This window comes from Benincasa hispida, chromosome 11 (genome assembly GCF_009727055.1).
Source record: "Benincasa hispida cultivar B227 chromosome 11, ASM972705v1, whole genome shotgun sequence".
In the NCBI taxonomy this organism is placed as follows: Eukaryota; Viridiplantae; Streptophyta; class Magnoliopsida; order Cucurbitales; family Cucurbitaceae; genus Benincasa; species Benincasa hispida.
Genome location: NC_052359.1, coordinates 76,794,043 through 76,818,264, shown reverse-complemented (window position 1 = coordinate 76,818,264; position 24,222 = coordinate 76,794,043). Strand labels below are relative to the sequence as shown.

Below are 24,222 nucleotides of genomic sequence, written 5' to 3'. Positions count from 1 at the left end.
CTAGTATTTTCCTTCTTAAATTCTCGATTTTTCACTTTGAACGCTGCCCTGCCCCTCCATTGAAGACGTTATGTCTTCTCATATCCATTACCAAGGCCCCTAGATTTTCCTTTTAGACGTTATGGTTGAAGAGCGTTGATGTAAATGGTAGGGGATTTTGGTTTGGCATTGGAGCTTCATTGGGGGAGAGTACTCCCACTCTCAGGTTTGTTTTCTAAACCCTTAATTGGTCGATGATGACTACAATTCCATTCCAACCCCAATATGATATTTTTTTTTTTTTTTGGTTTTCTGAATAATTTTTTATTATGTTCTAACATTTTTCATCAACTATGTGTTTACTTCATGCATGCTGATTTGCATTCCGTTTATATACCATGAATTACTAGAAGTTTCTACCACATCATCTGTTTCATTATGTTCTTATTTACACGTCTCTACTTTTTATAAATTTTTTATTATGATAAATTTGGATACTATGTTCTTTGGTACTACTATAAATTAGAACTTAAACCTAGTTTGATGAACTAAGGGTAAAAATGGGATTAGTTAGAGGTAAAAGTGTAAAATTTTGAAACCTACGCGCCAAGAAACTAAATTCAGAATTTAGGGACTAAAAAGTTATTTTTCCTTTAAATTTTGATAGATAAATATGTTCATTCAACTTCCTTTTTTGTTTTGTTTTGTTTTTTTTTTTTTTCTTTTTTCCATTCAATATAAGATATAAGGACTTGAACTTTTAAACTCGAGGATAACATATCAAGTATCACTAAACTATGGCCACTTTAGACCGGTCCTTAAAGCTTTTAACTAGCTAGGTAAAGTATTAATATCTTAAAAAAGTTCAATTTTCAAATTTGCTTTATATTTGGAAGTTCATCTGGTTAACAATTTCAACATACTTGAAGGTCAAGAGAACTTCAACAATGAAGTCCATCCCTTTGTTGATGACATTTTAACTTTTTATCGACAAGGCATTGTTTTAGACTTCTCCTTCTGTTAAAAAATATGCAATTCCACTGCTCACATTCTAGCTTGTAATGGTTAGCAAACCAACATCTAAGGCTAGCTTAAAAATCACCCCATAGATCAATGTTGCTGTGACTAGTGACTTGATCTCTTAGTTTCTTATTATTCTTCACATTACTCAAAATAATAATAATAATACTAATAAAATAATAAAATGATTATACTTTTTAAAAGTTGTAGTTGTACCACTTATTAGTAACCTTTTAAAGTACCAGAACCAAACTGTTATACTTGTACAAGTATAAGAACTAACATAATCTCAAACGTTTGTTTGACCAAATTTGTAATTTTAACTTTTATCTTTTTTTCTTCCATTGCTATCATCCTTTGCCTAAATATACATCTGTAACTTTCTCTTCTCTCATCACTGTTTTTTCCTCTCTATCTCGAAAGCATTCTTAAATGCTAAAATATGTTGCTATCCTCTACTTTTAGAAAAGCATGTTCAGAAAATGCTGAACATTGACAGTTTGACCATGGATGTACAATGGAAAACATGGTCAATTTCAATTTGAGTAGAGACTAGAGTAGCCAGTTTTGCACCTTTTAACTTCCATTTGAAGAAGATGCAGCAATGCTCACTTGAACAGACAGATTTCCGGATCGCCTGCAACTCTAGAACCAAACACCATGCTAATATATATATGAAGAATATACAAACTCCAGCAACATCGATAAGGCATAGAAAAATGTCATCTACATCACACAGGAAGTCCATTATTATCCATTATACAAAGGAGTGGACTGCAGGGGGTTGAACTATTTTCATCATGCTAAATAACAATCACAAACTGGTGCAAATAAGTTTAGTTGATGCTAGTCGAAAGGCCATCCGTAATACCCTGTTTGGTGTTGGTTGCTCTCATGTAGGGCTGGTGAGCTGCTTCCTGTGGTAGCACCATGATTAGAGTTTGAACTTGATGCTCGGAATGGCCAAATACTTGTAAATGGATTCCTCCTTCCTTGACTCGTCCTACTATTCTCCCTGTCTCGGCTATTTCGACTAGAATTGTTGCTTCCAGACGAGCTATGGCTACTAACCGATCCTTGTGCAGGCAGTTCTTGGCGGCAAACAGGGCAGGAGTTGTGCTGGACTAGCCAGGGAACAATACAATCTGAATGATACATATGATCACATGGCATTTGCCTTGCTTCAGAACCTAATTCAAATTTATCTTGGCAAACAGGACAGTGTGAATTGGAACGGATGTGTCTTTGCGTGATTTTAACAACAGGCATTGCATCAATTGAAGATCTAGATGCTGGGGGTGGCCCTCGCCGATCGTTTGCTGAAAGCTGTTCGAACAATTCTTCAAGTCCAGGACCAATAAAATAATCACCACCATTGCTCCTACTCACACCAATTCCAGGAACCCCATTAAAAAACGCTTCAAACCCACCATGTCCAGACATTCTGACAGGAATTTGGCCACCAAAGATCAACCAAGGGCCAAATCCTGGACCATGATCTGGAATTGACTCCAACCTTCCCCTCATATCATTTCTGTCTACCATTCGTTGCCTCATAAAGTTTGAGAAAAGCTCCAAGAGTCCGAGCCTGCGATTTTGGTATTCATTACCACTGGCTTCAAATAAATCAAAGGGACTTCTTTCCATCATTTCATCGAGTTCTTGAACAAATCCTCCATTACAGCTAGGGCAAATCATGTCTCGCCCACGAAGTCGAACTGGCTGTTCACATCTGTAACACCAATGGGTGTTTCCAGTCGACATCCTTCCTCTCTTCCCTGCAAGTCTCAACCGTGAAATACCTCATTCTTTAAGTATTCAACCATTAGCTCACTAAAATATAGATATCTCGCCATTGTCAAATTCAATAATATTGAGGCTGAGTTAGTGCTCAGCTGACTAAGAACACACAATAGCATTGGGTGACTTTCATCTTTTTATTTCCGGATTTAATTAATCAGCACAAACTAAATACTTTCACATCACATGCAGATGTTTCGTTTACGACAAGTTGCAAGAAGATTGAGAAACGTAATCTGAAATAACAAATTCCAAATAAGATCAAACTATGAAGGGAGTAAACAAGTTTCGAACCCATGACTACCGAGTCCAAAGGTGCTCCCTTGTGTCCCCTCTAGCCAACGAACCAATGAGCTATTTCTAGAATATGATCAAACTAGCAATGAGTACAACCAAAATATTGTAACCCCTTTAGTGAACCTTTCCATACCAACTTCTAGGATACCAGTTTAGGCCATATAGGAATTTCCTAAGAACAGTCTTCAGGTTTGCTATCCTCTATCTCAAGACCCATGTAAACTTCTTTTTTGAGGCTGCCCCTTTTTGCATCAAGTTAATGGAAATTCAAATATTGGGTTATAGCCTTATAGTAACAGGAATAGATAAGAATACATGAATGGTATTTCTATTTCATTTAACTATAAGGCCAAATATTTCTTGATAAAATCAATTACGGTTAGTGTCTAATTATGAACAGTCTCTTGATCAACAATTTAAGGTGGTCCTGAAAACTAGTCATTACTATTCTCTTCTTGAGCATCAGTGTTATTGAAAAACGTTGTTAGAATGTCACATCCATGGCTAGGTAACATTCCCTCATTGTCGCACTTGTAGCTCTTTTGATTATTAGCATAGTCAAAAGGGATGCATTTCAAACATTTCAAATCCAAATTGCTTCTAATTTGATCATGAAAACGTAAAAGATGATGTATATCCACATATCTTGGGACAAATACTTTTCGGGTTAAAACTTTAGAAGGGCTTGAAGAAGCATTTGGAAGTTCAACGTGTGAGACTGCATCCTATATTGAATGGATAGACTAGTGTAAGAACGATTTCACCTCAAAAATGTTTTGAAACATTAGACTAATAGTCCATAAAATACAATCGAGCCCTAGCAAATGTCGAATTTTCCATTCAATAATTCCAAGTATCAGTGCAAGAAAGAAGTTAGACAAACAATGCACACACTTCACTAAGAAAACCACCTACGTAGGTCTTGAAACAACCTCCGGCATCATCAATTTGGATCTTGCCGCCTTGTGTGCACCCGAACCAGGTTCGAATTATCATTTTGGATCTTAGTTGTTAAATCGCCAATCAATCCAAACATTTAAGCTGACAATTTAATTATATCAATACTTCAACACTTCTCTACTTGTAGGGTAGGAAACTTGTAGAAAGCCCAAGTTGGAGAAATCAATATTAATTGAGAAGAAAACGAGAATACAAGAGTTCAAATTGAAAACTAAATCACCCCATCAATCCAAAGGCTTAGGTCCATTAAATTGAACTGGGTTTGTAACATAAGAGATACAGATCTATCCTAGATCCAGTGACATTCTTCAAGCATGGAAATAGCACTATCAAACTCCAAAAGTTGGAACAACTTAAGGAATCAGGTTTTCCCACTTCGACACAATGAAGTTAGTTGACACAACATGAAGTCAAATGAAAGAAGAAGAAAAAAGAATGAAAATCAGAAATTAAGACGAAATTCAACATAAATTGGCAAGCATTGGCGACGATTAGAGAACAATGAAATGAAAAATATAGAGCAAAAGGACACCCATCAGATAAAACATTGAAAAGGGGCAATGAAGAATCGAGAAAACATGAAAAGGGAAGCAGAGAAAGCAGGCAATGGAAGGGCAGAAAATAGGGAAAAAAGAGCGCACCTTTGTGAATGTGAAGCAGCGGAGAAGAAGATGGGAAAGGAACCCTAAAGAATAAAGATGGAGAGAGCGAGTGGGTGAGACTGAGACTAAAAAACAAAATGGAATTTATTTCCAAATTTATATCACTTCGTAATCATTTTATTTTTTATTTTTATTCTTACTTTATTATACACTTTTCGTAAATTTTTATTCTTACTTTATTATACACTTTTCGTAAACTTTTATTCTTACCTTATTATACACTTTTTGCATGTGGTTTAAAAAAATCAAGCTAAATTTTAAAAATTAAAAAAAATACTTTTTGATTTTATCTTTTAAATTTAATTAAAAATTCAATATTATAATTAAGAAAAATAGATAAAATTTGTTAAATTTTTTTAAAAAAATAAACAACAAAAATGGACCTTAGTTTTTTGTTTCGTTTTTGCGTAGACATGAAGCTGGACTTTCGATAAATCCAACGCTTACTGTATTTGACCGACACGTTTTTTCATTACAAAACTTTCCCATGTTTAATAACTTTTTTAATTTTACTTTTCAGTTTTTTTAATTTACTCTCTTTTTCTTTTTCTTTTTTCTTTTTTTTTTAAAAAAAAAATTTATACCATGATTTTTATATTATAAATATTATAAAAGTAGATGTCATGATTAATTTTCGTGTCAAAAAAATATCTAATATTATTGTAGTATAGAAAATTCTTCATACTATCCCAATTCATTACTTGCCACAATAATAGTACTTAAGAATTATGAAAATAACGAAATAAATAATTAATAAACTAATAAATCATTTAATAATGTGTTAAGTAATGAATGGAAGGAGTTGGATACTATGATAATATATTAGATTTTTTCTGTCATAAAAGATCAAATGTCATTCTCCTATTGCTTCACGTGTCTTTAAGTGCAAATTATCCTACATGTCCTTAGTGTTCGAGTAGTTTTACATCTAGTTACAAAATTGCTTATAAATAGTGATTTTTTTTTGCAAAAATTGTAGAGATGTAATTGGTGAGAAAGTTTCAAAGAAATACCTAATTTTATTTACTTTGAATTTTCATAATTTTCACTCTTTATTTATTTTATTTTCAAATATTATAATTTATCAGTATTCATGTTTTCATGGTACCTCCTTTTACTCCTCAATTTTACAATATCTTGCTATTCTTTTAAAGAAATAATTGGTTTTTTAGTCAAATTGTAACTTGTTTTTTTTTTCTAGTTTATCAAATTAGTTTGGCATTTATAAAACATAAGTGAAAAATGAATAACAAAATAAAGAAACTTATAATTATAGGTGGAAGTAGTACTTATGAGTTTAATTTTAAAAAATCAAATGATTATTAAATAAAGTCTCAGTTTTTTTCCATTTTTATTGGCTAAGTTATAGAAAATAGTCATGAATTTTGTATTTTGTTTTAAAAAAACACTTTTCAACTTTAAAAGTTCCATTAATACCCTTAAATTTTAAAAAAATATTAAAAATACTTTTTAACGTAGTTTTTAACTTAAATCATTAGTATTTTGTTTAAAAAATACTCCTAATGTTTAAAAGTTTCATTAATACTATTAACCTAAAAAAAAGTTTAAAACAGTTAGGAAAATATGAACAATAATCCAAATATGAGTTTGAGGTTAAGTATGAATGAAAATCGTTGATCATACTCTATTCTTCCATATATTAAAAAGTATTGTTATATAGAAACGTACAATATCAATCTTTTTATTATGTAAATGTAAAAAATAATAAGAATGGGAATGGGGTGGATATGGCATAAAGAAATATTATTCTCTATTCCTATCCCCTAGATTAGAATCATTGCACTAAAAAAATATCATCAAGACACTATTCTAAGATTTCTAGTGAGTTGTCTTTCGATATTTTTGGATTGCATGATCAAAGCATTATTTTATTATTATTATTGATCATTTATTTATTTTATAGATTGAAGTTGATTGATCCTTTGGCTTTCCGAAAAATAGGGAAAAAAAAAGATTCTCAATGACTATGTAAATGAAAAGTTTGTAAGCCCTCTTTCAAAATTTGTGACTTCATGAAAATACTTTCGACTACTTGTAAATAGTCATTTACTTGCAATTTTTGTAAAAAAAAAAAAAAAATGAAAATTAAAGTCTTATTACTTATTAGACACAAATAGATTTAGAAACTTATAAGACACTTTTAAAAGTTTAGAAATCAAATAGACACGGACTTATATGAAGGTAGGTAACATGTTCTAAATTTTAACCTAACAAAATGCTATGAATTTGTCTTCAAAGAAGTGCAACTTTAGATACAAAAGGCTAGAGATAAACAACTTAAAAATCTGCCCAAGCTAGGTGAAATCCATATTTTGAGGTAAAAGAAGATGAACTAACCTTATTTAAGTCTTTGTCTTGGCCAAAGCCACCTTAACATACCAAAGTTTGATCTTTATTACAATTCAAAATGAACTTACTTTCTACCGAGCAATTGTAAATATAACAATCAAGTCCAAAATCACATTGGAAAAGAATTTGTAGATATAGCAAAATTTAGATCCTGTTCTCGGAATCTATCAATAATAGATCATATTACTGATAGAAGTCTATCAACAATAGACCATATCACTGATAGATTTTGTTATATTTGCAATTCTTTAAAAATATTATTATACTCTTAATTATTATCCCTAAAAGTGCTACTTATTGCAATTGCCCATAAATTTTATCTTGTCTTTGCCTTGTTTTAAGTGTCTTCATTGGGTATTTTGTAATTAGCTAAAATTGATAATCCATGTAATAAGTTTATTTTACCATATTGCTTTGAGGATGTGGGGATTAAAAGTTGCTAATCTGCAAAAACATTTATAGAAGTTACATTCACAAATTTAAAAGAGAGGTAAATCAAAACCTGAAGGGATTTACATACCACATTGATGATCATTCTATTAAGATAGCTGTCCCAATAATAAACTATTATGGCGAGTAAACAGACAGATCAGACCCATGTAATCACATGCTATCATATAGGAAACATATACTGTAGTTTTTATTTCTATTTGAAATGTTGATTCTCCACCAATAAATATTCAATAAATAATGCCATCTCACTTGGAAGTCGCAAGGAAACCATCCAAAAGCAACCCAACAAGGCAGTGTTCATATTGAAGACTGTTCACCTCACAAACTTAATCCATCTAAATTTATGAAATTTAGAATTGATTAGCTCAACACCGTTCAACTTGTGAAATTAGAATGTAAAGAAGTAAAAATGAGGTATGAAATGTAAGCTTTGAGTTTACATAATTTTAGGATTAACAAACTCCTAAGTTGAGACAAGTAAACTAGCACACTTAACAATAGCAACTCTTTAGAACTTAAAAGTAACTAAATGCTCCGTTGAGAGAAGTAAAAGAGAGGAAGAAAGGAAAAGGAGAAGGTGGAGGAATAAAAGGGTACAATAGGTTCAAATTTTCTACTCCTATCCATTAATCGCATCTTTTGCTACATATACATAAGTTGAAATTTTGCTTCATTGATCGTGTTGTCTTCTATATAAAAGTACATATACAAGGAGTCGTTGAAAAAACAAAGAAAGTCATAAATAGAAGACCTCAAAATGACTCAATAACTTCCAGTTGAATATACGGCCGCAATCCCTTCAAAAAGTGAGATGTGCATTCAATTCATAACTTCAAGTAAGGCTATAAGGTCAAAGATATCTGTCACATCTAAAGTGAAAAGTGCATTTCTACACCACAGAAATAGGGCGTTGCCGTATCATCAAAGCAGAATGAAGTAGAAGAGATCAGTCAGCATCACCAAGGCCATCACTTCCATCTCCTCTCTTGGAAATAGGTGCATAGTGAGAGCTTCCCTTCTTGGTCTGTGAAGCAATTTCAGCATTCTTCCTCAGAACAGCTCCAGGTGATGGGTATGGCCGCTGTTGAAAGAGAGGACCCTGCCATTCACCATGAATGATGGGAAGCATTTATTATCCAATTGGAAATATTTCCATCAAATAGAAAAAAATAAAAAAACTGACGACCAACACAATGAGGATTGGATTGAAGGAACAAGAGAGCAACCCATGTTTTAGCCAGTGTCTAGCCAGTGTCTAGAGTCAGCACAATGCATCAAACAGACCCAAACCAAGGCCCATTGTGAAGGAAATGTTTTATGATTGCCAGGAAAAAGAACCCAAAAATGTTGGTGGCTGGGAAAAATCCCACGGAAATGAACATGAAGAAAATATGATTATTGTCTTGCAAAGCACAAAGCAGTTTATCATTTCAATTATTTTCTTCTTCATATGTAAATTGTGTATATATATATATATTTTTTTTTTTTGGTAAAAGAAATAATTCATTGATATATATGAGGGGAGAACCCCAAGCAAAGATATTACAATAGAGATCGCCAATTACTAACTAAAAAAGACAAACTAAAGTGAGAGAAAGAGTGCTTTAATTTACACCAAGCAGTAGACAACATAAATTCTAAAAACCGAATAGTAGAAGAACAAGTATCATTAAAAAGTCTTCTATTCCTTTCATCCCATAAGCACCAAAGGAACGCGCGAACGAAGGCCAACCAAATCACCTGCTTAGTACCACCAAAAGGATGACATACTAACACGGAGGCCAAAGCATCGGAAATATTATTAGAAAAAGTGAAGGACCAACCAAAAGTAGGCAATAGAAGATCCCAAAAGCTAGTAGCAAAAGAACAATAGAAAAAAAGATGAACCAACAATTCAACATGCTTATGACACATACGACACCAAGAGGGAGACAAAGACATATAAGGCATACGGCGCTGCAAACGATCAGCAATATTGATGGCACCCTATCTAAGCTCCAAAAGAAAGATTCTAATCCTCTTGGGATATCTGTCCTTCCAAATCACCGAATAAAGGTCAGTCAAAACGAAATCTATATCACCCACCAAAGCAGTCATAAGAGATTTAATAGTAAAGCCTATAGAAGGATCAAGAGGCCACAACCAAACATCAAGGAAGGAACTAAAATGGACAGATGCCTGATGAAGAGATAATGAAGCCCACTCAACAATCTCCAACTTAGTACGATTATGACGAAAATTCAAATTCCAAGTTGATGCAGAAGAGATCCAAGCATTAGCAATAGTAACCTCATGTTGCTGCATAAGACGAAAGGGCCTTGGATAAACATTGGCAAGGATACCATAACTTAACCAAGAGCCATGCCAGAAAGACATAGAAGAACTATCACCAATACGACGTCTAATCCGGTTAGTAATTAGGTCAGCAAATGTATAAATGTACCTCCAAGGAGCTCTGGAAGAACCACTAGAAATAGGTGAGGACCAAACACAATCAGTGGAATAATACTTAGCAACAATGAGCTTCCTCCACAAAGCTTCATGCTCAGATAAGAATCGCCAAGTCCATTTGGCAAGAAGAGCAGAGTTTCGATATTTAAAATTACTGCCAAGACCACCCAATAATCGGGGACGCTGAGAAACCACCCAATTCACATTATGTAATCCGCCACCATTACGAGAACCTTTCCAAAAGAAATCTCTAACCAACTTATCAAGGCAACTAATAATAGATGAGGGGGCTTGAAATAACGACAAATAATAAGTAGGGATGAAAGAGAGAGTGGCTTGAATGAGAGTGTGACGATCCCCTTTTGATATATAAGCATACTTTCAATTATGGAGCTTATGCTGAATTCTCTCAACCATGGGCTGCCAAAACGAAACAGATTTAGAATTGCCACCCCCCAAAGGAAGCCCCAAATAAGATGCAAGTCAGAAACCTCTTTTGCAACCAAAAGAACTCAACAATAGGATTCCACTCAAGATTAATTGGAAGAAAATGCTGACCCATATCTTTTGTGAAGAGAGATAAATAAAATGACAAAAATTCAGTCTCAATGTCATGGGAAAATTTCAATAATGGAAGACTTACAGCGGCGGACAGCAACAATTCTGTGGAAAAATCGGGTATTTTCATCACCCTCAAGAAGCCATTTCATCTTACAACGCTGTTGCCAAGGAATATGATCTTGAATGGTCAGGTTTTCAATTTGTTCATGGAGAAGTCGACACCACATTAATTGATCCTCATTAAGGGCACCTTTATCTTCCAGATCATCTAAAATCGTTAATTGCGAGACAAGAGAGGGAAATTATTAATAGCACTGCACCAGCCCTTATTCCAATCACGAATAATATTTTTCAAACCCTGAAGCTTCATCATAAAACCATCGGCCGACCAGCCATCAATAGGATGGGAATTCCACATATTCTCCACCAAGGAACGGAAAGAAGGCACTTTCAGCCAAGAGTTCTCAAATCTAAAAGGGCAAGGGCCCCAATCAATATTTGCAGAAGATAAAGCCAGTGGGAAATGATCAGATGTAATGCGGTCCAAGCGTTTGAGAGTAACTGATCTAAATTTACCAAGACAATTTTCTGTAAGCAAAAACCGATCAAGAAGAGATAAGTATTGTATAGGACCAGAGCTCGACCACGTAAAGCAACCATTTGATAAAGGAATATCCCGTAGTTGATAATCATATATCCATTGATTGAAGGCATGCATACTAGAGGAAATTGTTCTGTCATATGATTTTTCCTAAGACCATCTAGTGACATTGAAATCACCACCAATAATCCAATTGTCACCTCCCAAACCAGCTAAACCATCAAGTTCTTGCCAAAAATCAGCTCAAAAAGCATTACCAGAAGGGCCATAAATTGTCGAAAGCCAAAAAGAAAACCCATCAAACAATGAAACATGTATTGAGACGGAAAAGTATCCTTGTATAACCTCAAGGGTTGAGAAATCAAGCTCACTCCATAAAATAAGAATACCCCCTAATGTATCAATAGCGTCCAAAGCAGTCCAACCAATAAAAGAAGAGCTCCATATGGAGTTAATCAATGAGGAATCAAAAGATGACAACTTTGTTTCTTGAATGAGGACAATACCAAGATTACGTTGCTTAATAAGCTTCTTAACCAAAGCATGATTCTGCCAAGAATTAAGACTAGGGACATTCAAGTAAGGAACTTCATGGATTCTTAGAGGATCCCTCCCTAATAGTCAAGATGGCAGATTTATCATAGTGCATTGAAGAAAAAAGGCCTTGTAATTCCCTTTGAAGCCTGGGTTTTTTTGCTAGTAGTATTGGTGCTTTGTTTTTGGGATTAGAAGGAAGGATAGAAGGAATAGCCATAACACATAAACCATGTAAGGACAGGATAGAAGCCAAGGCATGGAGACTAATGGGTAAGGAGGTGAAGTAGATGACAGCTGATGATTAATTGGGTGAAGGACATTTAATGGGGACGGAACCGTGATTAATCGGAGAAGTAGCTGGGGGATTTTGATTAGGGTTCAAATCTGGTGGAAGAGGGGGACGGGAGTGAACTCGCAAATCGTTGACAGCATCCGGTTGATCGCCAAATATGGCCGGGTTGGGCGATAAATGCATCATTTTTGGTGGGGCTGAAAAGATAACCCTCTGTATCAGAACCAGTAAAAGGTAGGTTTGGTTTGTTGGCTGAGATGGAATTTAGAGAACTAAGGTGTAAAGTGGTGCGGCCCAAAGTGAGGGCAGAGAGAGAAGGTTGTGAACTAAGAAGCACGGATACTGACACGTGACACGACGACACGCCGATTTTCAAAAAAGTAGGACACGATACGTTGAGGACACGTTTTTTTTATTAAAAAAAATTAAAAATATGTCGTGCAATGTGTTGTGAAATATTCCATTTAAAGACATCATTAACAACCATATAATTCATGAAAATGATGATAATAGATAAGATGACTAATTGTCCAATGTCATAAGTCAATGACTAACGATCCACCAACATGCCAACTGGCGTGTCGGACACGTGTCGGCAGCATGTCAACGTGTGTCGGTGTCTGACACGTGTCCAACACTGACATTTTGCCATCTTAGGAGTGTTGGTGCTTTATAGGTTGTGAAAAAGAGGGTGAGACCGAATTGGATGGGCTAGTATTATGGATTTGGAAAGTAAAAGATGAGGTTGGCTTGGGTGAATTACTATTGCTAGGATTTACGTCTGAAGTAAGGGAAGGTAAGGGATCGTTTGGTGGGCCCACATAATGGTCAATTAAGGAGAGAGAGGGAGGAAGATTTATATTCTCCATATTCATAGGAGATTCAGCCAAAGAAGGAAGGTTTGTATTCTCCCTAATTACAGGAAATTCGGTCAAATGATCAAGATATGGGGAGAGAGAGGGAGTGACCAAATGCTCAGTTTCAATAACCATTGACTTTCCTTTTTCATTTAGTCGAGAATCAATTAGATCCACCTTTTCAACAGCCCCTTTAATGTTGTTTCCTTGTGGAGAGAGAGGAAAATGTCACTGACCTTGTAAACCGGCGCCGGCAGGTTGAATTCTCACCAGAGTTTCATCGACGAACAACTCTTTTGGTAGATGAATTTCATAAGGAATGAAACCTCGCTTGTTTTCCTCGTTCTTCGGACAAGAAAATGAAAGAACCAAGCCCCAGTCAGTTTGATTTGAAGGTTGTACAAATCTGCCACACATATCACCATGTATCTAAAAATGTCTTCGGTCCAGTGAGTACTTGGGAGATGAAACACATCAATCCAACATCAGTCAATCAAGCCTCCATATGATGCAACCATTTGTTGTTGGAAAGATGATGGTACGGATGGGGAGATAAACTTAAGTTTCAAAGGACCAATGGAAGTCCAATCCGAATTGGCATATAGTTTTTGAGAAATATCCGAACTACAAACGTGCAGCAGAGCTTTATCATTAAAGATGGGATTAATAGTACAACGAGATGATATATAGGATTGGAGAGAGTCATGGATAGCCAGCCATGAGTCACTAACTGCAAACCACTGGACAACCACCATAGCTTGCCAATCAAACTGTGGAAACAAAGGGGCAGAAGAAGGAAGAATACCCCAGAAGTTGATGGGGGAATATCTTTATTGGTCACGGAGAGGGGGATGCTTCTTGATTGACTAGCTGCTTTGTAAGTATTCGAGGTAGTATTGATTGTTGCCTTGATCATTGATTTAGGTTTCCCAAGATAATCTGAAACCAAGTAGAAGAAAGAAAACCATCCTATTTTGTCTTCAATAGCAGGGACAAGGATTATGGATGGGCGGTCAGATTTCTCTAAAAGGGTAAACTCGGCAAAAAAATCATATTTGTTGCTGTGCTTTTCAAGCCAAAGAGTATCACCATCAACAATCAATTTTCTAAAGTATTTGTGGTTGCAGGGATCCTTGAACAAAGATGGAAAATAGGAGGCTAACCAATCAAGTGATTTCCATGAGATAAAGACAGAATGGATGTTGGATTGACTCTGTTCTGAAAGCTTGAAGTGTTTTCCATTAACTGGGACAATCGGTGTTAGGGAGAAAAGTTTCCGGTTAATATGTATCGACTGGATGATGGAAGAAGGGGTAATCGGTGGAGGCTGGGGCATGGTGGTCGGAGACTAGGGCATGGTGGTCGGGGCTAGAAAACGAAAGTTTTATGGTGAGGAGGGGAGGGGAGAGAGGAGAGAGAGGAGAGAGCATTTTTCCTATGAGTTCTGACCTATTGCTTTATTCCATGATATCTGAAAGTATCCGAAATCAAATTCTTGGTCACATCTAAGCACATTATAATTTACTGATTTATCATATGGAATTGGCTATGGAACGAAATTTCTTATATTAGTGCCAGTGTTTGAAGTGGATTTAGTAGCTAGTAGCCTCATGTAATTCGTATTTTGGAAAATGTACAGCCATTCTGGAACATGAATGTTCAGCATTAAATTGTACATGTGAGACTACATCACACGGTCATACATGAAATGATAATTGCGATATTATAAGGTGAAACAGTTGCAACAGCAGACAGCTAAAAGTCTAAAATCCCAAGTCATCTCAATCTTAATCATTCATCGAAGTAAGAAGATTTAACAAAATGATTAGTTACTACTTACTGTAGCAGTGGTATCTGCTGCTCGAGGTTGCACACCTTTTAGACCCACTACCCTGAAAAGTAATAAAAACAAACAATTAAATATCATACTCTACTTCTTGAACAAATTTTTTGAGGCTCTATTTGATAACCATTTAAAGTTCAATTTTTTAAAAATTAAGCTTATAAAAACTATTTCCAATGTATGGGTTTCTTTGTTTTGTTATCTATTTTTTAAAGGATGATTTCAAAATCAAGCCAAGTCTTGAAAGCTAAAAAAAGGTAGTTTTAAAAATTTGTTTTTGCTTTGGAGTTTGATTAAAAATTCAAATATTTCCTTAGAAAAGACGAAAACCATTATAAACAAAATGGGAGAAAATAAGTACCATTTTCAAAAACTAAAAACCAAAACCTTTGTCAAACAGGGCCTATATAATCAATTAGTATTGAACCCAGAAAGCTAATATTTGAAGACCTACCAGCCACCACGAGGAGCATCCGAATAAGCGCTAGGATCCATTGGATCCAATTCATCATCCTCACTGTAGGAACGCTTCCTACTTTCTCGTTTTCCACCTTTCCCTATTGGAGGTTTCCATTTGGACCTGGTAACACATATGCATTAGCTTAATACTTAAATCCTCCCCCTATTTCTTGACAGAGTAATGCATCCCCAACGCCGGAAAGACATGTAGTGGAAACTTAACATTACATAGACTATAATGAAGAAAAGAAAACAGGACGTGTAAAGAGCACCAAAGAGTTTGACCAAGTATTTTGAATTATAAACACCAACCTCAGTTTCATGTCTGCATAGACAATTGTGTCTGCATATTAGGTCATGAAAATATAATGATACTAGAATTAAGATCATTCCGACTGTTATAATAACTAAAATTAAATGTTGCAAAATGAAGAATACATAAGATGGATCTCCAAGGAGGCCACACAAGAGCTGAGGAACAATAATTTTTGAGACTTGGGATCAAGAAGTCAAAGTTAGGGGACAAGTAGACCAAATACTGACCATGGAGAAAACTAGTTAGATGCAGTTTGTTCTACACCATAGTTAGCAAGAACAAGAACAACTGTTGTCAAGGTTATAAAGGATGAAGTTACTCTGTACATAAAATTATTCTTCCCAATCCATAATTTTCAACACAACTTTAGTTGATTTTAAAAATAGGTCGTTAAAATAAACTAAGAGAAAATAACTTCTAGAAAACCATTATCCACAAATATTTTTATTAATATTCGTTTATTTATTTTATTAAAAATATTATGCTCAACTACCAAACAACTCCAAAATATTACAAAATTAGTACTGTATGTCATATTAATATTATATAAGGAAACAGATATACAACTTAGTTTAGTTTAAAGTCAGAAGACTCTTCCATTACCCATCCGTCGCAGATTTTTTAATGGAGGGATCAGCACTATGCTTGATGTTCTCTGTCTTCTGCTGATTACTAATATTGCTGGTTGGCAAGTACTGACACTGGGGGAGACCGAGAATTCTGAAAGTCATTGTGAATAAACATTTAAAAAAAAAAACAAAAACAAAAGTAAAACAATAGCAGTACGTATTACATAATCCATGAGGAAAACCAAAAAATTTGTATGAATTTATCAAGAGTTTGGGTTGAAGAACTGTACACAGATCATAGAAACATCTAAGACTGCAAATTAAAATAATTGCATCTGCAGTATGCCTCATCGATGGATAGATTAATGTTCAAGTAAAGTTCCAAAGTTCTAGAACAGTCACTTGCACACACCCAAACAAACAATGAATAATAACATAACTGACATCTCAATAACGACAACATATTGCAACAAACCTTAACTTGATTTTTCTTTAAGATATGAAACAAACTTTCAATTCAGAGAAAGGTACTGGCAGAATCCGGACAGAACAAATTCTTGATATATCTATAATAAGAGAAGGGAAGAGAAGATGCCTTTGAAAGGAGGCAAATCTGGATGTTAAAAGCTGGATAACAAAAGAGGATAACCACGTCGACAGAACAGGTAAGCGTTAGCTCTATCTCAGTTCAATTTAGTTCTAGGGCGAGCCAAGCAAACACTGAAGGCCTCAAAAAATTAGTTCAAGTTCCAAACTAAAGAAGCAAACTAACAGCTCCACAAGATATGATCAATGTTTTCTACCTGCCTATACAACCCCATCAAAAAGGACGTAAGCCTTGAAATATGTAAAACTCTTAGGTTTGAGAAAGAATCAGAATCCCCTATTCATTCACCAAAGATATGAATATATACAAGTGTAAAATATCACAAAATATTTACAAGAATGGTAAACCCTAACTATAGAATTATAACACTCCCCCTCAAGTTGGAGTATATATGTTAATCATGTCCAACTTGTTACATAGATAATCTATACGTCTTCCATCCAATGCTTTCATGAAGATATCTCCTAATTGTTCTCTAGTCTTCACATATCCTGTAGATACCAATCCTTGTTGATTTTTCTCACGTACAAAATGGCAATCAACTTCAATATGTTTAGTCCTTTCATGAAATACTGGATTAGATGCAATATGAAGTGTTGCTTGATTATCACACCACAACTTTGTCGGTGTGGTGATTTCAAATCCCAACTCAACAAGAAGTTCATATATCCAATCAATTCACACAAATTGTGCCATTGCTCTATATTCTGATTCTGCACTTGAACGTGACACCACATTTTGCTTCTTACTCTTCCAAGAAATCAAATTACCACCAACAAAAACACAATACCCTGAGGTTGATCTTCTATCTTCTTTAGATCCTGCCCAATCGGCGTCTGAGAAACATTCAATATTAGTATGACCATAATCCTTATATAATAAACCACGCCCGGGAGCAGCCTTCAAATAACAAAGAATCTGTTCCAATGCAGCCAATGATCAACTGTAGGGCATGACATGTACTGACTCACGATACTTACTGAATAGGCTATGTCGGGTCGAGTCACTGTAAGGTAATTAAGTTTTCCCACTAACCTCCTATATCTTTCAGGATCTTTTAGCAATTCTCCATCTTTTGTGAGCTGTAATTGGACATCATTGGGGTACTACATGGCTTAGCCCCTAGCTTTCCTGTTTCAGTCAACAAATCAAGTACATATTTTCTCGTGTGATAATAGAATTCCTTTCTTGCTTCTTATTACCTCAATTCCTAAGAAGTATTTCAACATGCCCAAATCTTTTGTATGGAATGACTATGAAGAAAGGTCTTTAGAGACTGGATACCTAAAGAATCCTTATATAATAAACCACGCCCGGGAGCAGCCTTCAAATAATAAAGAATTTGTTCCAATGCAGCCCAATGATCAACTGTAGGGCATGACATGTACTGACTCACAATACTTACTAAATAGGCTATGTTGGGTCGAGTCACTATAAGGTAATTAAGTTTTTCCACTAACCTCCTATATCTTTCAGGATCTTTTAGCAATTCTCCATCTTTTGTGAGTTGTAAGTTGGGCATCATTGGGGTACTACATGGCTTAGCCCCTAGCTTTCCTGTTTCAGTCAACAAGCCAAATACATATTTTCTCTGTGGTAATAGAATTCCTTTCTTATTTCTTATTACCTCAATTCCTAAGAAGTATTTCAACATGCCCAAATCTTTTGTATGGATTTGACTATGAAGAAAGGTCTTTAGAGACTAGATACCTAAAGCATCATCACCAGTAATCACAATATCATCCATATATACGACTAACAAGATGACACCACCCTCAGATCTCTTAAAAAAGACTGAATGATCTAACCTGCTCTTCCGCATTCCAAAGCTTTCAATCACTTGACTAAATTTACCAAACCAAGCTCGTGGGCTCTGCTTTAATCCATACAAGGATTTACGAAGGCGACACACCGTTCCATTCTCCCCCTGAGCAACAAACCCTAGTGGTTGCTCTATATACACCTCTTCTTGAAGATCACCATAAAGAAATGCATTTTTAATATCAAGTTGATGTAAAGGCCAATGATTGATTGAAGCTAATGAAATAAACAACCCCACAGATGCCATTTTTGCTACAGGAGAAAAAGTATCAGCATAGTCAACGCCATAAGTTTGTGCGTAGCCTTTCGCTACGAGGCACACTTTTAACCGAACAACAGAACCATCAGGATTGACTTTAACTGCAAACACCCATTTGCAACCGATAGTCTTCTTTTCTGCAGGGAAAGAAATTAAATCCCAAGTACAATTATCATCTAAGACAGTCATCTCCTCCACCATTGCGGCACACCAACCAGGATGAGACAAAGCCTCATGAACAGTTTTCGGGATGGATACAGACTCTAAGGATGCAATGAATGAACATGTGGAAGGCGACAAATGGTTATATGAAAAAGAAGAAGAAATAGGATGAGCATATGTACGTTTACCTTTACAAAGAGCAATAGGAAGATCATCATTCGTTTCTGGATCCAATGACGAAGAAGGCTCTAGTATAGGGCATGGAACTAAAGGAAGTTGTCGTGGAGTATAGACCTTAATGGTGGGTGGAAGAGTAGAGGTAGCCACAGGTAGAGATGAATCAGGAAGAGAATCGGAGGGAGAAATAATTATGTAGACAAAGAAATCATCCTCTAATTCCTTATGCTCCCCCTGACTCTTATTCGAAGAGTAAGACGGTGATGAAAAAAATGGGGTATGTTAAAAAAACGTGATATCAGGAGAGACGAAATATTTATTTAGACTAGGACAATAACACCGATACCCCTTTTGGACACGGAAATAACCAAGAAAAATACATTTTAAGGACTTTGGATCCAGCTTGGTATGCTGAGGCTGAACATCCCGAACAAAGCAGGTACAATCAAATATTTTAGGTGGAATGGGAAACAAATGTTGCTTGGGGCATAAAGTATGAAAAAGTATCTCATCGTTAAGAATGGAAGAGGGCATACGATTTATTAAGAAACAAGCTGTGGAAACAGCATCAGCCCAAAAGGATTTTGGAACATGCATCTGAAACATCAAAGCTCTGGTTGTCTCAAGGAGATGACGATTCTTTCGTTCTGCAACCCCATTTTGAGATGGAGTATCGACACAAGAAGATTGATGAAGAATGCCATGGGCATCTAAATAAGACTTGAGTGTATGAGAGAAATATTCCTTAGCATTATCACTCCGTAGGATTTTTAAGAGTACCACTAAACTGAGTTTGAATTTCAGCATGGAAGTTACGAAAATGAGAAAGTAACTCAGAACAACTTTTCATTAAATATAACCACGTAACACGAGAATAGTCATCGACAAATGTAACAAAATACCTAAACCCTCCTTTGGACTCAACAGAACATGGACTCCAAACATCAGAATGGACTAATTCAAAAGGAGCACTAGCTTGTTTGTTGACTCGAGGATACGAACTCAAACGATGAAATTTAGCAAACTGACATGACTCACAATCTAAAGAAGACAAATGTTGAAGTTGTGGACAAAGACTCATCAACACAAAGATAGATGGATGACTCAAACGACAATGCTCTTCAAAGGGAGACGACACACTAGAGCATGTGATGGTCGTAGATGTTTTATGGTTCAAAGATGTAAAGACCTCCAAATTCCCGCCCTTTACCAATAGTCTGTTTCGTCGTAAGATCCTGAAATAAGCAATAACCAGGAAAAAAGGAGACACAACAATGAAGATCATGAGTGAGTTTACTGACTGAAATCAAATTAAACGAGAAATGTGGTAAATTTAAAACTGATGACAAAGAAATTGATTCAGTGAGATGGACGGTTCTTGATCCTAAAATAGGAGTAGGGTTCCATTAGCTATAGTGACATTAGGTGAAGAGGTAGATGTACAAAGGTTAAAGAATAAACTGGGGTTACCTATCATATGGTCTGTAGCACCAGAGTCAATGACCCATTTTGATGTGGAGGAAAGAAGGCATTTAGAAATGTTACCTATCTCTGCGATGGTCGTAATGGGCGTAGAAGATGATGCCCTCAATGATTCTTGATACTGCTGAAATTTAGCAAACTCCTCTGCAAAAATCGTAATTGACTTGTCAAGATTATCAGGAGTAGAGGCAACATGTGCAGAGGGTGATGGCATCCTCTAACCATTATTCAGCAATCTTATGCATTCATGTTTCGTATGGCTAGGTTTATGACAATAATAGCAAACAACACCTCCTGGATTTGATCTCCATGAATAGTAGTTAGATCCATTCAACTTGTGTTCAGTTACTTTTGACACCATAAGAACAATCTCACACATTACTGGTTTCTCATCAGCCATTACCTCAAAAAATAGACACCGGACAGCAGAGAATCAAACCCTAATTTACCGAAGAGATGTCTTTACAAGCAGTGAGTATATCCATATATCCCAAACAAACACACCACCAAGAGGAGCCAACAAAACTGAGGAAACCCATAGAAGACGAACGAAAATCGATGGTGCACGCGCCTACATGCGCCGGCGTGTGGACGGACGACAAAGAGAAACGACCGGCGTGTGAGCCTCACGCGTTGGTCAGGTGGGATCCAGACTTTGGGGTTTTGTAGATCGGCGGCTGGGCTCCTTGACGGACTGNTTTCCAGCGATGGCAGCTAATGACGGCGAACGAACTAAAGACGACGACTGTGAGCAAAAGTGTAAACTCACCTCTCCACAAAATCCTAAACGTATCACAAATGGGATCTAAATTCTCAAACCCTAAGATTCACAAAACCCTAAGTTTGTTTAGGTGGCTCTGATACCATGTAAAACTCTTAGGTTTGAGAAAGGATCAGAATCCTCTATTCATTCACCAAAGATATGAATATATACAAGTGTACAAAGCATAGAAAAGGAAAATATCACAAAATATTTACAAGAATGGAAAACCCTAACTATAGAATTATAACAAAATACAATCTCAAGTATTAACTCTATCGCGTAAGACCTACCATGCAAAGAATGATGTATGCCTAAAAATATGATCTAGTGTTAACTCTACCATTTAAGACTTGCTGCATAAAGAATTTGACTTTTTTTCTTTCTTTCTTTTTTTAATGAGAAACAGTCGATTGAATTTCATTGATAGCATGAAATTTGACCTTCTTAGACATATTAACCTTCTCCAACAAAGAAAAATTGGGCCAAGTGGAGGAAAAAACAGGGAGGGATCCACCAAAGAAAGGAAAAATGATTTGCAGAGAAAAACCTTTAGGAGGACTTGGGACCCAAAGACGTATTTTTGCCCAAACTAACAATGAAATTCACTACCAAAGAGAAAACAGTTGTAATATCCATTGTTTCCCTATCGGGCTAAGGACAACGAAATTCTAGAGCAAGGAGGAGGAAGAGTTGCCTGAAGAAAAAAAGGCTCAAGCCACCAACATACGGATATAAATAAGGGAAACACCACAACCACGAGCCTCATTATTGCACCCTAAATTACCAACGCCTAAACAAAATAGCTTGAGCTTAACCAAGTGTTTTGCAAAGAAAATGGATCAAAAGCCAAAAAACATGTCCCAGACATGTCGCCAATTTACCAGTTTTGAAAACCAATTGTTGAACATACATTTTGCATGTCAAACACGTGTCCAAAGCATGTTTGCAAATATGTGTCCAATACAGACAAATGTTCGTGCATCTTAACTCAAGATTCATGGACCACATACTTTTAACTCCAAATTTTCCTTATGAATTATTCTCCTCGTGTATTTAAGGCAGCTGAATAAAAGCTCATCCTAACATTGGCGAATCAACAATATATTATACAGTTACTAACTACAAAAAGAAAAAAATCCAATGTGCAAACTTAGAACTTACAAGTACAAAATGATTGAAGACAGTATTAAGTTCAACCATTAGAACACACGCACCAACTATTAGCTAATTGATTCTTTAGACACTTGTAAAGAACATCTTATATAAGAACTTGCACAAATGAAGTATGAAGGAACCCGATCTAATGAACTTCCAACCCTACCTACCATCATCCATATCCACATAGTTCATACATAGTTACAAATAATCATACCACTAATTACAAATAATCATACCAAATACAATGATATGCTACGTCATAGTGCCGAATGATATAAGTGATCAACATACCGTGTACAATGATTACAATAACCCCAAGCTTGCACAAGGCCTAGTCCCCAGCCACAGCATCCCATGCATTTATTTTGCTCAGACGATTGATCCTGCCACCTCCCATTGGTTGAACTTGTAGAAACCCCACTAATGAATTTAGACACCAAAACCAACACAATGAAGAACGAAGTATGAGAACTTATCCAAATAAAAATGCAGTAAGAAAGCAGTTAGTGGGTGCCCATCTTGTTGATCAGCAGATTGTGTCTAATAAACAAGTATCGTGTACGAGAGGAAGTGTGAGGAGAGGGAGGAGGATGCACTAAATGAATGAGTAAGATGTATATAGGGGCTCTTAGTCAGATTCTCAAAGGGGCTGATAAGTAGTATAGCATGTTTCTAATATACAAACATGGAGGGCTTTAGGACGCACTTCATTGTGCAAAATCAAAAAACCTTGAGAAGCCACAAGCTGCTAGGGAAAATAAAAAAATGGATCACGAAATTGATGGGCAACAATTTCATGACCAAATTAGCCTCTCTTCAACTAATTTGGCTCATGTGCAATGACCTATATCTTCAAGGATAAAGCTATAGCAATGCTCATCTTTTATTTAACACCTTATTTATACTTCATTTAACACCCTTTTCATTCATTATAGCTGATCTTTTTTATTCAATAATTGACATTCTCTTTTGTAATCACCTTTAGGTATTTGGGATTTTCCCCGATTTCATTTGTCAAAACATTTTTTTAACTAAAGAAACTTCTCTAACTTCGTACAAATTAGCCCCATACTTGTGATTATACCATTACCTCTCTGACTATTCATTGGTCTAGCATTTTGAAACACATGGCCCTCACTGCCCTTTTGTAGTTTCAAACCATCACTAAAATGAAGGTTCTTTGTTTCTCCCAAAAAAAAAAAAAAGAAGAAGAAGAAGACCAATACAAGCTCAGCCTAGAGAATAACGAAAGTAATGCACTTTCGAGAATGACTCATACAATGGAATCTAGCATTTGGTGAATCCCCTCAATACACTTATTGTGGAAAGAAAAAAGAGAAAAAAAAAAAAAAAGAAAAGAAAAACAATGGGACCATGAGCTTCAGGGCATCAAGCAAGCTAAAAGCAGGAAGACACCACAGTAGACTACTTTTTCAGGGTGAGCAGCTATATTGTCATGGGACTAGGGAGGTTGGTTCTATCGCCGAATTCTCCCGCCATTCTACCTTTTTTGTTAAAAGAAGATAGAAAACTTTTATTGATAAATGAAAAATACAAAAGAAGTTCTCTTCTTTTCTTTTTGTCTTTTTTTCCCCTTTTAACAACAAACCAAATAAAAGATTGTTACTTGAAAATTTACAATGAAAATTGGTTCTGGCCTTCAAAGTCCAGCAAACACAAAGGGACAAACCAAGGGGGACCATACCATGAAAGCAAGCTCTCTGAAGTCCGACCATAAGTATAAATATAAAATAAAAATTTTAAAG

The 24,222-nt window shown here is 35.7% G+C and overlaps 2 protein-coding genes across 5 annotated transcripts in view; both read right to left on the bottom strand.

The window, feature by feature from the left end:
- Positions 1-1,512: 1,512 nt before the first annotated feature.
- On the bottom strand, positions 1,513-4,810 carry LOC120090494 (probable E3 ubiquitin-protein ligase RHC1A). 2 transcript variants are annotated; one of them, XM_039048206.1, is made up of 2 exons: positions 4,698-4,810; positions 1,513-2,777 (listed from the first exon to the last, which is right to left on the bottom strand). In XM_039048206.1, exon 2 carries the CDS (start codon positions 2,761-2,763, stop codon positions 1,846-1,848), a length of 918 nt encoding a protein of 305 aa, XP_038904134.1. In that variant the 5' UTR covers positions 2,764-2,777; positions 4,698-4,810; the 3' UTR covers positions 1,513-1,845. The 2 variants fall into 2 exon arrangements, with proteins under 2 accessions (XP_038904134.1, XP_038904133.1); XM_039048205.1 differs by lacking the exon at positions 4,698-4,810 and adding an exon at positions 4,008-4,680.
- Positions 4,811-8,127: 3,317 nt separating this feature from the next.
- LOC120092051 overlaps positions 8,128-24,222 on the bottom strand; it is an 84,743-nt gene continuing 68,648 nt past the window's right edge. For all 3 annotated transcript variants that reach the window (XM_039050244.1, XM_039050246.1, XM_039050247.1), the window contains 5 exons: positions 22,748-22,876; positions 16,062-16,178; positions 15,138-15,263; positions 14,681-14,732; positions 8,128-8,640 (listed from right to left, as the gene is read on the bottom strand). In XM_039050244.1, coding sequence (XP_038906172.1) covers positions 8,488-8,640; positions 14,681-14,732; positions 15,138-15,263; positions 16,062-16,178; positions 22,748-22,876 — 577 coding nt within the window. In that variant the 3' untranslated portion in view covers positions 8,128-8,487. The remainder of the gene's footprint in view (positions 8,641-14,680; positions 14,733-15,137; positions 15,264-16,061; positions 16,179-22,747; positions 22,877-24,222) is intronic.